Genomic DNA, 12,647 nt, shown 5'->3' on the forward strand with positions numbered 1-12,647 from the left:
GCCCCCCCCGGCCCGCGCGCGGGGGGGGGGGGTGGGAGGGGGGGCGGGGGGGGGGGGGGGGGGGGGGGGTCTGTGCGATGCATGGCCACACTGATGTGTCGGCGGTGGGGCCCTGGGTGGCGTTGCGTCGGGGTGGCCCGCGACAGCGAACACGCTTGTGCCGTCCATGTGGTAGGCAGGGTGTCGGCGTGGCTGGAACGCATTGCACCCGGCCCCGACTGCCGTTGCTGGTGCGGGGGGAGGGGGGGGGGCCTGTGTGCCACCCCTACGGGGATGCACAGCAGGTGGGCGCCGGCGTGACGGGTGCGGGTGTGCGGCGACCTGCAGAGCGCGGCGGTGGTGTGGAGTATGAGGCAGGGGCCGTGCTCGGATGGCTGAGCCGGCGCGTTGCTGTAGGGCGTGTGTGTGCAGGGCTGCTTGGCACCACGCGATGTGCCCGTGACAGGGCCCGGCATAGCGTGGATTGAAGCTAAGCTCCGATGCACCGTGACAGAGAATGGACATGCTAAATAATAAAAATCGGAAGCGGTGATGTCTGTGAGAGAGACGGTGCCCCAGCTACTGCATGTAGCGCAGACGTCGGAATAGTGCTGTCAATGCCCTTGGAGGGAAAGGGGGCCGAGGAAGCGCACGCAAAGCGGGACGGAAATCTTAGTCCCCTTTGCGACTCGCCTTGCTGCGGTACCCCATTTCTGCTATAATCTCCTCCCGCAGCAGCTTTCGTTGGTCGCGACGCTGTTTCACGTTATACAGTCGCAGTCCAATCATCAAGGCGCCAAGAATTAAGAAGGCCACCCATCCTTGCTCCACGATGCGAGAAAAAATGGAGCTGTCCGCCTCGACCTTCTGGTGAGCACGCGGCATGATGACAACGGGGACGTGGGCGCGTCGTTGCGTGATAGGGAGGGGAGCGTATCTGCGAAGAAATGCGAAGAGGGGGGAGGGAAAGTGGCGCTTCGCTGTAGCACGTCATACTGGCACTGACGGAGGCACGGCAAAGTGCGGTGGAGGCAAGAAGACAGGGCACCACGTACCAACGATGGAGCGCTCGGCCAAGACCAGTTCCGCAGGGCCCAGGACAGAGCGACTTGAACATCAATGCTACCTTATGAAGACCAAAGGTCCCCTCGAAACACCCGTCGAGGTGTAGAGCCCTTCTCTCCCCGTGCGCCTGTGTGTGCATGCGTTTTCTGTGTGTGTGTGTGTGTGTGTGAGTGTGCGTGTGCGTCAAGTTAATTCGCTTGCGCCCGAAGTGCGGCGCTCATTGCTCTCTTGTGTCCTCGCCCAACGGATGGCATGTGGACGTTTTCTCTTCTGTTTTACGTGTCGATAGAGTTAGAGTTACAGCCGCTCAGAGCGATGCGCCCAGCGTCGCCAGCCGTTTCGCCACCACTGCTCTCTGAGCGTGGTGAGGATTTCGCGGCCCGAGTGTAAGAGAAGGAGTGCGCCATACGATACATGATGAAGATGGTCGCGAATACAATGGGGGTGTAGTAGCGAATGAACCACGGCTGATGAGCTGCCGAGCGGCGAATGAAGCGCAGCGTCACAATGCCGTTTTCAGCCGTCATCGCATCCGCCGTAGAGACGGCCATGCCCGAGCTCAGCGTTCGGTGCGCACGGCGCTTCCGGGAGCGCTTATCGTTCCCCAGCGCGGCATCCGACACGCCAGCGCCCCGCTTGGACGCGCATGTTCCCTCTACGTTCCTTGTATCGAGAACAATATCGATTGCATACAGGGCCTCCTTCATTTGCCACGCCTTCCCTTTGCTCGGCGTGAACGGCGCCCCCAAAGCTTGAATGGCAATCGTGCGCTCGCTGCTGCCGTCACAGGTGCTCCCGTCCGATGAGCTGCTCAGCACGCCTGAGTAAGCCTTGATGTAAGTGGTGGTCATTCCAGCTACCTGGACCGGGCGCTGCGGGGTAGCAAGGTAGTTCTCCTGGCGCTCGCACATAACGTAAGAGAGCTCATGGCTGTCCTTCGTCAAAAAGTCAGAGAGCGCTGCTACGCTCAGCGACGACGTGGCCGACCGCCCACTGATTTTCATTTCGGGCGCTCCTACCTCTTTCCATTCGACGACGGCGGTGTTATTGTGAAACGTGACAGACCCTAATAACGGCAACCGGCACGACGAGACCAACTCCACACTCCACTCACCCGCGGCGTGGTCGTAGATGTCGGCCGGCAGGTGAAGCTCGTGCGCGGTGGCCGCGGCAGCGATCACCAGGATGCTCAGCAGAAAGAGAAGCGTCCGCGCCATCCTTCAGCACGGAGGTGAAGCGGCGCGGGTAAGAGTACGAGTGCGGGTACCGGAAGAGCAAAAAGAGGGCACCTGTACGAGTGTGAGCGGAGGAAAGGGGGGCGGAGGGCAGAAGAAGCAAAGTGCACCGAGCAGGGCGAGAGAGGAGGTACTGCAGCATGAGAGGTTCAGAGAAAGAAGCTGGTGCTACGAGTGTCTAATGGAGTATGCGGGCAGCAAGAGCGGAGGCCCGCACATGCGCGCATGATAGCTTGTGAGTGCGTCCTCGATAAGACGCGCGCGTTTGGAGTTACTCGCGCGTGTTCATCCAGCGCACATCTTTACGAGGAGATGAACGAGGCAAGGCAAAAAAAAAAATCGGGGGCGGCGTTGAGTGGGCAACACCGCAGCCTGCACCCTTCCCTGCCTTTTTCCGCAACTCCTTGTTTTCATGTTCTGTTCTTCGCTCGGTTGCTGCCGTGCGCACCCTTAGTCGTTGGGATGCGAGTAGTGCACCCCCTTTTCCACCATCTCGTGCGCAACGGCAAAAAAGGCGTCATCGGCGTCGCGGAGTCGCTCCTGGGCGTCCTGCTCGCGCTCGAGAGTGCACCGCAAGGCGTCTTTAATGAATGGGGCATTTGTAAACCATGGCCGCAGCGACGCCACGAACTTCTGCTTCTCCGGCCGGCGATAGGGATTCCACTTGCGAGGCCGCCGCTTTCCGGTAGGAAGCTGACCGGGGAAGTCGTCGCGCCGCACCGCAGCGTCTCCAAAGTCGGCGGCCACAGAGGAGCACACAGCGTAGTGCACTGCGCCGGCGTCACTAACGGCGCACCGCGCACGGACAAAGCGCCACTGCAAAAAACGCCGTACATGGGCAGAGAATGCGTGCGGCGACACGACGAGGAGTGTACCGTCAGCCTCCAGCATCGACTCGGCGACGAGCAGTCCTTCCCAAAGGTAGGTGTCGACGTCCAAATCGGCGGGAATGTCCATAATCATCAAATCCTTGCTTGCGGGGCCACAGTAGAGCTCGAGACTGCTCTTCATTGTCGCATCTTGCCGTGCCCCTTCCAGCAATGCCATGGAGGCCGCCTTGCTGCTCGACACGGCCAAGGAAGGCCGCCGCTCGCGGTGCCTTTCTCGATGAAACTGCGCGACGTCGAGCAGGGAGAGAGGTAAGCGCACTGCGTTATGGCTGACTGGAGGCGTCTGTGAACGTCCTGCGCTCAGGATCACAAATTGAGGTTCAGCAGGATCAGCCTCGGGAGCGCGGCTAAACCCCGGAACATCCACGAGGAGATCGAGTGCGCGAGGTGAGGCCGGCTGAGACGCAACATGCTCTCGGCAATGGTGCACAGGAGTCCGCCCCGCTCGTAAAACTCTGCGGTTGGCGTGTTCAAGAACGCGCATGGCAAGCACAGGCTGCGGAGTGCTGAGAAGAACCTCTTTCACAGGAACTCGCACTTGCCTTTTCCGCAGCAACATTGGCAGGAGAAGCGAGACTGCATGCTCGCCGACAGCCGGTGTTCCGAGCATCTTTGTGGGCGCCAGGAGCGAAAAATCGTGTGTCAGTGCTGCGAGACAAGCGCGTCGCGAGCGACGACGAAGAGAGAAGACGCGTTGGGCCCCAAATGGGGAGGGATAGATGGAGGAGGAGAGAGCGTTGCCAGGAAAGCGGGTGAGTGAGACGGCAGTTGCGTTTCGTGCACCTGCCACCGTAAGAGCAGAACGCAGGCGCGCGGTCCGCAGAGCAAGAAACTTTGGGATACGCGCCGTCGGCTGGAATAAGTCCCATCAACACAAACCACGGTTATCGTTGCTGCGTCACGGGGACTCCTTGGAACCACCGCGCGCTAAGCTGCTCATCGACGGTGTGGTGAGTATTTCCTTGTCCCCTGTCCGTAGATACGTACCCACAGGCAAGAACCAGAAGAGATTGAACGCATGCAAGCAGGCACACCATGAAGAGTTTGCTCTGTAGTCGGCCGCACACGCGCTTTGCGCGCGCGCACACGCACACCTCTCAAGCGTCAGGGGTGGGAGGGGTGCCGTTAGCTGTGCGTGTATGTGTATGTGAGCGTCTGCTTCCCTGCGCTTACTTTTCGCGTTTTCCGTACAGTCCATTGCCGGAGCGGTGCTCACGACCAAGACGGGCGCTTAGAGAGAAATAAAGGGTGAGAAAAGTACGCGACGCGCACGCAGTCACGCACGCTCTCTCCTCTTTTCTTGATTCCCTTGCGTGCGCACTGCGCGGTGTGGTGAAACTGCTTTCACTGTCCTGAGCCTGGTGCCATACCATCTCGGCCGATCGCCCCACATCGGTGTTGGAGACGACGCTGATACTCACGGGTGACGCTTGATGTCCCCAAAGACTCAGACTGAGATTCGCGAGACAGGGAGAAGCGACAGCAAACGCCAGAAAGCGCGAACGCGTGCGCCTTTCGCTGTGATTTCTCCAAAAAGAGGAAGCCGCTTGATGGAGTCGCTTCGGGGACTCCCCACGTTTTTCTTCTTCCGCGCTTGCTTCTCCTGATCGTTTTTTTTTTCCAGTTCTATCGGGCGTGCGGCGCCGAGGAAGCAGAGATGTATGTGGGAGGGAGGGTTGTTGGAGAGGAAAACGTGTGCGTATAGGCGTATATGTGGCGTGCGGCGGAGCGCTGTCCTTTTCTTTTCACCCACCCCTCTCTCTTCCGCGGGTGGAGGCCATTCTCAGTTCGCTTTACATGAACAACTTGTTCGGTGTGCCCCACACCTTCAGCCCGTCGTGCGGAACCTGCGGAATGATGAAGTCGTGGTGGCGCCCGACAGCGTCCTCGTACGCCGCAGCGTCACCCTTGTACGAAGGGTCGCGGTAAATCGTTAGGTCATAGTTCAGCACCATGTACGCCAAGGCGACTTGCGTCTCGATCATGGAGAGATGCTGCCCAAGGCAGTTGCGGGGGCCGTTGATGAAGGGAATAAAAGCGTATGGGTCGATTTTCTTGGCGAACTTCACATCCTTCGTGCTTTGGTTCAGATAGTTTGTATCGTTGGCAATCTCGGCATCAATAAACCGGGTCGGGTCGAAGACTTCTGGCTTGTTCCACACATCAGGATTGTTGTGCACACCCTCGATGCCAACAGCGATCGTGCAGCCAGCGGGGATGCGGACGTCGGCGTCGAGGCCAGTGTCTGCCGCAGGCCAGACGTCGTCCTTCGCCGCGTACCGCATCACCAGCGGCACAACGCTGTGCCGCCGCAGCGTCTCGCGCAGCACTGCAGGCGTCCACACCAGGTCTCGCACGTCATTCACCGCTGGCACACCGCGAGGGCCGTAGCGAGTCTGCACGGTGCGCGTGCAACGGGCAGGATCGAAGAGGCGCGTGGCCTCCTCCAAGATCTTCTGGCGGATCTCAGGGTGGCGCAGGACCTCGTAGGTCGCAAACGTCAGCAGCGCGGCTGACGTTTCGTGGCCGGCGAGCAAGATTGTCTTTACATCGTCAATGAGCCCCACAATCATCTTTTCGTCCATGCGATCGATCTGCGAAATGCACAGCGCCAGAATGTCGGGTTTCCCTGTGCAGTTGGAGTCATTGCGCTGCTCCCATCGACGGCAGATGATGTTTCTCAGCACCTTGTTCAGCTCGGAGAGGCAGTGGTTACGCACGCGCGAGCCTTGCAGGAATGGCATGTAGGCACGCCACGGTGCCCACACACGCTTGTTGCACTCGTGCACAATAGGCAAGTAGAGAGCCGGAAAGATGCGGTCGGACTCTTCGGCGGAGAGTGACAGCGCACTCTCGCTGATCACCTGCAGTGTCATGTGGCGGTACTCCTCGTTCAGGTCCACGGACGGGTTCTTCGCGTCAACCGCGTCGAGCTTCAACAAAATGCGGTCGACCGCCTTCATAGCCATTTCTGGGACGCTGTCCAGAATGTCGATGCGCATCGCATGCGACAGCAGCAGGCGTCCCTTCTTCCACTGCTCGTCCTCCGAGGTGACCAGGCCGGTGCCGAGGAGACACATGAAGTGTTTGTACGCTGCCGCAAGCGCTTTGCGGTAGTTGCGCTGGTGCGTGAGTAGGACACGGCGCAGTAGGCGGGGCTCGTTGATGTAAATGACCCGCATGCCGGCAACGTTGTAGGTCACCAGGCGGCTTGTCTGAGGGCCGTCGGCACTCTTCTTCTTTTGTGGCAGGTTCTTCTCGGGATACAGACTCCAGTTCGACATTTTCGACCACGGGGAGGGGCCCGCCAGCAACAGGGCATGCCCCAGAAATGGAATGCCATTCTTAATGGTCGGCAGCTTCGAAAGATAAAAGTCCATGCGCAGCACGGGTAGCACGACAGTGATGACGGTGTACAGAATGACAGCCGTCGCAATGGCAGTTGCCAAGGTGGTTGAGACCATGTCCTCGCGCGTCAGCAGCATTGCGTATGGCTGCACCGAGGAGGGCAACTTCGTGGCTGCGTTGTGGAGCGCAGCCACGATGTGGCTATGAAGCGCGTTCGCGGCCATCTGAGAACAGTTCACAACAAAAAAAGTGGGAGTCAAGCACCATGTGAAATGGGCGACAGGAGAAGCTGCAGCACCCTCTCTCCTCGTCCGCTGTATTGTTTTGATTGTCTGTGACTGCTATAGCTGTGAAATCCGACGAGACGCGGTGGTGCTTTGTGGCTGAGCGCGAGCCGAGGGCAGGCCTGTCGGTGTCGGTGGGCACGCTCGCGTGGCAAGCGGAAATGCGGGGAAGGAAGTGGTGATGCGTTTGCAGCAAGGTCAAAAAAAAGCGGGTTCCTTAGTGGTCAGGGCCTACATGAGCGCAGGAGATCACAAACAGAGAGACACACGTAGAAGGTAAGTCGCAACGCAGGTCTTCAGAGTGTGGGGAAAGAAACACGCGAAGCCGCGTTCGCCGTGGCTTTCGTGGCGATCAGTTACTATGTGCTCTGAGCTGTGGGTTGTTGGCGCAACCACGCAGAAAAGGCGCCAAATGGAAACGAAAAACAAAAGGAAGGGCAGATGAACAGAGCGGAGGAGAAAAGCGAAACCGAAGGATGCACAGAGAAAGAAGAAAAGGATTAAAAAAGGTACTGATGCAATTATGTGGTTGTGAGCGGCGCGCAAGCCAACTGTTGTGGCCGAAGGCGCGTCCAACGAGAACGAGAGGAGAATAATCGGGGGCGTGGGGAGACGAGGCATGAAAAGGCAAGGAACAGGAGAAGGGAGGCAAGGGGAGTAGGCTCGGCGTGCATAAACTTTCGAGGGTCGGCTGCGCCTACCAGCACATGGCATCGTGGTCGGTGCGGTTCGAGGGTCCGCAGCTCGTGAGAGAGGAGAGAAGGGCATCGACTCTCTCGTTCTCTCGCTCCCTGAAGTTCTCAGTTCTGGCTGAGGGGAGGGGAGCAGTGGTGAGACACCAATATTTTTCTATGGTTCTTTCTTAGCGGGTTCGTACGCCTATGAGGCCGGCATGAAGATAGGGCAAGCAAATAAAAAGAGGAGTTAGAGAAAATATGCACACACACACACACATATAAGGAGGCACAGACGGAGGACGGAAGAAACAGAGCGAGGAAAAGCAATGAAGACGAGGCGCGCAGTAGCAATAACGTGAAGAAAGGAAAAAAGGGGGAAAAGGCAAAGGACAAAAACGTTCATTGAAGTCGGAGGCAAATGGCATACGTACACCAATACGGAAAGACACACATAAACACACACACCAACGGCGCTCACCCACGCACACGCGCATACGCAATATGGTATATAAATGGCGCCAAGCATAATTCGAAGTCTGGGCAACATAACGAAGAAAAGAGGAGACGAAAGAGAGAAAAGAGAGTGAGCGTGGAGGAGGAAGGAAACGGGAGAATATGAGAGAGAGAGAGACAAAGAACGCAGAAAGAGGTGCGTCAGCTTCATTTACATGTGGAAAGATTTTGTTTCTGTGGGTCCTTGATCCAAACACCAAAGCGAGGGAAGAAAAAAGGAGAGCCTAATAAACACGGTGATATCAATAAAAAATCGTGGAGGAAAAGGAGAAGGGAGAGTAGATGGACTCGTGGAGGAGGCCAGAAGGGAGCAAGTGGAACGTGGGAAAGGACTTGCAGCCGACAGTTCTACTGTAGTTGTTATTGGCGGTCATCCCACGCTAACATTCACTCTTGCTCTTCCCCACCACTAGTACTTACCACACCACAGAACAAAAAGTGAAAAGACGAACATTAAGAGAAACGGAAGCTGGATCGGCTACGGAAATGCCAGACCGCTCGTCTTGTGCTTCGCTAGAAGCGCCTTCAGCGATGGCGACATCCCTTTCGGGGCCGAGTGGTCTATGCGAGGAAGGTCGCTCTTCGCGGCAACATCGTCCACTTTCCTTGTATCCAGCTGGTGTGTAGCGCGAGGCGAGTTGTTCCCCTTCAACAGCGGGTCGGCGCTTGTGGTGGATTTCCTTCTATACCGGCTGTTGTTCAGCAGCGTCGCCACAGGATCGGGCGGAAGCGCTGGCTGGGAAACGTAGCTTTCGCTTTTCGATTCGGCCGAGGCCCCCGAGTCGTGTCGCTGCGCCAGCACCCCCATGGCGGTCATCTCCGACGCAAACTCCTCCATGAGCTCGTCCAGGTCAATCTCTACCTTCGCCGCCGCGGACGCCGCCGTCGGAGACGTAGTCTCGGCCTCCTTGTACGGGTTGTGGTGCCGCGGGGACGCCACGGCGTCGCGGTTGTTGGCGGTGGGCGCCAGGGGGTATGGCCTCGCCACGGATGCGGAGACCTTCAGGTTGGGTGCTGCTCTAGGTGAGTGCACGGCGCTGGCAGCAGGCAGTGCGTAAGACACCGGTAGCTTCCCTTTTCCTGTCGGAACGTTTTTCAAGCCTGCTAGCTTTTTCGCAAGCGAGGTGTCTGCTGTTTCCTGCGAGCGGCGCTTTCCCTTGGCCACCGTCGTTGTCAGGCTGGGGCACTGGTGGCCGTTGGCGAGCACTGGCATCCCCGCTGGTGAGAGGGCCCCGCGCCCACGCAGAGGTGACGAAGCGTTCGGCGGCGCGTCAAGGGACGGTGGCGAGGTGGACAACGCGACCGGGAGCTTTGGCAACGATGGGGCGGGGTCCTTGAGGGTGCCGAGCAGGTAGAACTTGCGTGAGGAGGTGTCCGAGAGTGATGCGTCGGTGGAGGCCCTAGCCGCCTTCAGCGCCGCCACCTGGCCCGCGGTGGGGCTCTTCAGCGCCGGCGGTGCTGTTTTCGACCCTGGCAGCATCCGCTTTGCCATGAGCGCCAGCTGGTCCAGCGCGGCAGCAGATGGTGCGTTGCACTCGTCAATGCCGACGTTGAAGAATGGGTGCTGCAGGCATTGCTCCGCCGTCAGTCTTACTTTCGGGTCGTAGACAAGCATCTGGCGCAGCAAGTCCAGCGCCGGCAACGGGATGTGCGATGGCAGCGCTTGAGCAAGGCCGGAGCCGGCTACTTTAGGAAAGGTGTAGCGGATTTTTTTGGCCAAGCGAAGTCCACCGGCCCACACCTCCTCAGTGGGGGACCCAAGCACTGACATTATCTTGAAGAGCTGATCGACCTCGTTTGTGCCTGGAAAAAGTGGCCGCATGGTGATGAGTTCCGCCATAATGCACCCGGCAGCCCACACATCCACCGCAGCGCCGTAGAAGCGATCCTGCAAGAGCAGCTCTGGTGCGCGGTACCACCGCGTCGACACGTAGTCGGTGAACGGGGGGCGAGCACAAATCTCCTTGACGAGTCCGAAGTCTGCCAGTTTCAGCACCTCGTCGCCGCTCGCCTCCTTCCGAATGAGAAGGTTTTCTGGCTTCATGTCTCGGTGGAAGTAGCCGCGCTTGTGGATGTACACGAGGGCCTGCAGCATTTGGCGCATGTAGTTCTTTACAAGAGGGTACGGAATCAACGGTGCAGCAGACGGTGTACTAGCTGGCGGCCCGCCCTGCTGCTTGGCCTTTTTGATGACGCCGAGCAAATCGCCGTCCATGTACTCGAAGACGAAAAACAGCTCGTTGTTCTCACGAATTACCTCACGCAGCTTCACCACGTTGGGGTGGCCGTGAATGCGCCGCACAACGTCCACCTCGGGAAGCTTGACGCACTCCTCCCACGTGTAGAATTTCTGCTTCATCTTCTTGATGGCTACAAGCTGGCCGGTTTTCTTGCTCACGGCCTTTGCGACGGAGCCGAACGTGCCATCTCCGATTTGAGCGAGAATTTCATACTTGTCCATCGCTGTGTGATATCTCTAGAGGTCTAAAATAAAGAAAGCAAAGAAGGGAAAAGGAATGCGAGAGAGGCAACAAGCGATGCCCTGGCAGTCCGGGAGGAGTAGCAGACAGGAGGAGACGCATATATACATGCTGGGCGTGCGTGTGGGCAGGTAGGGGGTGGGCGGAAAAGGGAGGTGAGATGGCGAGAGAAAACGATGTGCGAATACGTTGGCACACGTGCACACACACAAGCAACAACAACGAGAGGAGGGGCGAGGAGGGGAGAGGAGGGAGGAGGCAGGTGAAGAGGGACATGGACGGCCGCAAGAGCATGAACGAGAGAATCGTAAAAGAGCGACACGGCGCAGAGAGCACTGGGAGGAGGGAAAGCAACGCTTGCCCTCGTGCTCTCGTGGCGCCGGAAGCAAGGCACACATACACAGATGTACATTCTGTACTGGTCGGCGCCTCAAAGAAAGTCACATCGTCGAGGTAGATGGCGTTTTCGCCGCCCTCCTCCTATTACGATCCCTGCAGTGGCAAGAGGGCTACGGCGCCACATGTGCGCTTGTGTGTCGGCGTCTACTCTCCCCTGCATGCACACACAACCCTCCAGCGATGAGGAGAGGGAGGGGCCACGTGTCGTATCGCAACGCTCCAATGTAGCACACACCCGCAGCCAAGATTTATTTCATTCCTCTGCCTGCGCTTGTTATCTGGCAAATATCCTACGAGTACTAGTGGAACGAAACCGCAAAAAAATGCGTGGAGAAGGCCCTTCTCCGACTTGGAGACACGAGGGTCCATCGCCCACTTTGTTTAAATCCTACCTCTCCCTTCAAACGTGAAAAGAGACACACGCACATAGGCGCAGACACACGAAGCGACGCAGGCGCGCATAGAACGCACCTTTTCAGGGGTGAAGAGAGTGTGGATCCGGGGGCCAGGCACCGCTCAAGCCACCGTTGGCGGAGGCGATGATGAGGAACCCGATCACAAAGTTAGTGATCATGTTGCTAATCGACCATGTGCCCAGAACAAAAAACTGAGTGGTGAAGGACTTGGGCACGTACGCAGGCTTCAGGCTGTCGAACTTCATGGGCACAACGCAACCCTTTCCAATGGGAGCGGTCACGCTCTGGTAAAAGCGAGCAGTGGTTCGACGCAGCATGACTGCAAAGCAAAGTAGCCTCAACAAGATAAAATGGACGTCTCCGCTGTGGTTGAGCGTATGCTCTCGCAAGGGACTTCGTTGAGCGAAGAGGGGCGCACAGAAGATCAAGAACGATGAGGAGCATTGTGAAAGGGAGAAGAGCAGACATCCATCGCAGTCTGACGGCCGCAACGCTTAGCAAGATACGCAGCGGCGATAAGGGCGGCTGAATTTTCCCACACACCCACTACCGTCTCTAACCCTTACCTTTGCGCGCGCATGGAAAAACAACTCGTAGACGCGACACTACGCGTGTGTGGGTACCCTTTGAAAGGGAGTGCAGTAGAGGGGCAGGAGGCAGTGTATCGTGGTTCCTCACCCACTAGAGGCAGCACAGCTCTGATTTTGTTTGGCGACGTGCTTGTCTAACGAGGCAGATTCACAAGCGGAAGCTGTTCACCATAATACATTAGTGAAGTACCACAAAGAGAAGAGCGCGTATCCACACTACCAGCACTACCACACAAATCGGCCGATCTACTCACATCGACAAGGCGAATAGAGAGAGAAACACATAAAACACAGAACAAAGCAGGAGTGGTGACAGCAATCAGCATCGTCTTTGGAGTCCGGCGTGACGGAGACATGCAAGCCACGACGGTGAGAACGACGAAAAAAGAACAAGAGGAGGAGAAGAAAACACATGAATGGGTGAGGATGCAACCGACGCAGCGATCAAAAAACAGCCCGGATACACATACAAAACGGAAGAACATTTTATTCCTGCGGGTTCATTCTCTGTCACGGTGCATCGGAGCTTAGCTGCACTCCACGCTATGCCGGGCCCTGTCACGGGCACATCGCGTGGTGCCAAGCAGCCCTGCACACACACGCCCTACAGCAACGCGCCGGCTCAGCCATCCGAGCACGGCCCCTGCCTCATACTCCACACCACCGCCGCGCTCTGCAGGTCGCCGCACACCCGCACCCGTCACGCCGGCGCCCACCTGCTGTGCATCCCCGTAGGGGTGGCACACAGGCCCCCTCCCCCCCCGCACCAGC

The 12,647-nt window shown here is 58.1% G+C and overlaps 5 protein-coding genes across 5 annotated transcripts, besides 1 other annotated feature; all 5 read right to left on the reverse strand.

The window, feature by feature from the left end:
- Positions 1-651: 651 nt before the first annotated feature.
- Positions 652-690: a sequence feature (Short protein (LDBPK_270060, CBZ35167.1) was converted to a misc_feature.).
- A 629-nt stretch (positions 691-1,319) lies between these two features.
- Positions 1,320-2,261, reverse strand: LDBPK_270070 (hypothetical protein, conserved; the record flags this gene model as incomplete). The annotated part of the gene is made up of 1 exon (XM_003861817.1): positions 1,320-2,261. The coding sequence occupies one exon, from the start codon at positions 2,259-2,261 to the stop codon at positions 1,320-1,322; it is 942 nt and encodes a 313-aa protein (XP_003861865.1).
- A 468-nt stretch (positions 2,262-2,729) lies between these two features.
- LDBPK_270080 (hypothetical protein, conserved) lies at positions 2,730-3,326 on the reverse strand (the record flags this gene model as incomplete). Its single annotated transcript, XM_003861818.1, has 1 exon — positions 2,730-3,326. One exon carries the CDS (start codon positions 3,324-3,326, stop codon positions 2,730-2,732), a length of 597 nt encoding a protein of 198 aa, XP_003861866.1.
- Positions 3,327-4,962: 1,636 nt separating this feature from the next.
- LDBPK_270090 (cytochrome p450-like protein) lies at positions 4,963-6,741 on the reverse strand (the record flags this gene model as incomplete). Its single annotated transcript, XM_003861819.1, has 1 exon — positions 4,963-6,741. The coding sequence occupies one exon, from the start codon at positions 6,739-6,741 to the stop codon at positions 4,963-4,965; it is 1,779 nt and encodes a 592-aa protein (XP_003861867.1).
- Positions 6,742-8,469: 1,728 nt separating this feature from the next.
- Positions 8,470-10,452, reverse strand: LDBPK_270100 (protein kinase, putative; the record flags this gene model as incomplete). Its single annotated transcript, XM_003861820.1, has 1 exon — positions 8,470-10,452. The coding sequence occupies one exon, from the start codon at positions 10,450-10,452 to the stop codon at positions 8,470-8,472; it is 1,983 nt and encodes a 660-aa protein (XP_003861868.1).
- An 893-nt stretch (positions 10,453-11,345) lies between these two features.
- Positions 11,346-11,603, reverse strand: LDBPK_270110 (hypothetical protein, conserved; the record flags this gene model as incomplete). The annotated part of the gene is made up of 1 exon (XM_003861821.1): positions 11,346-11,603. The coding sequence occupies one exon, from the start codon at positions 11,601-11,603 to the stop codon at positions 11,346-11,348; it is 258 nt and encodes an 85-aa protein (XP_003861869.1).
- Positions 11,604-12,647: the final 1,044 nt, after the last annotated feature.

Source organism: Leishmania donovani, chromosome 27 (genome assembly GCF_000227135.1).
Source record: "Leishmania donovani BPK282A1 complete genome, chromosome 27".
NCBI classification, from domain to species: Eukaryota; Euglenozoa; class Kinetoplastea; order Trypanosomatida; family Trypanosomatidae; genus Leishmania; species Leishmania donovani.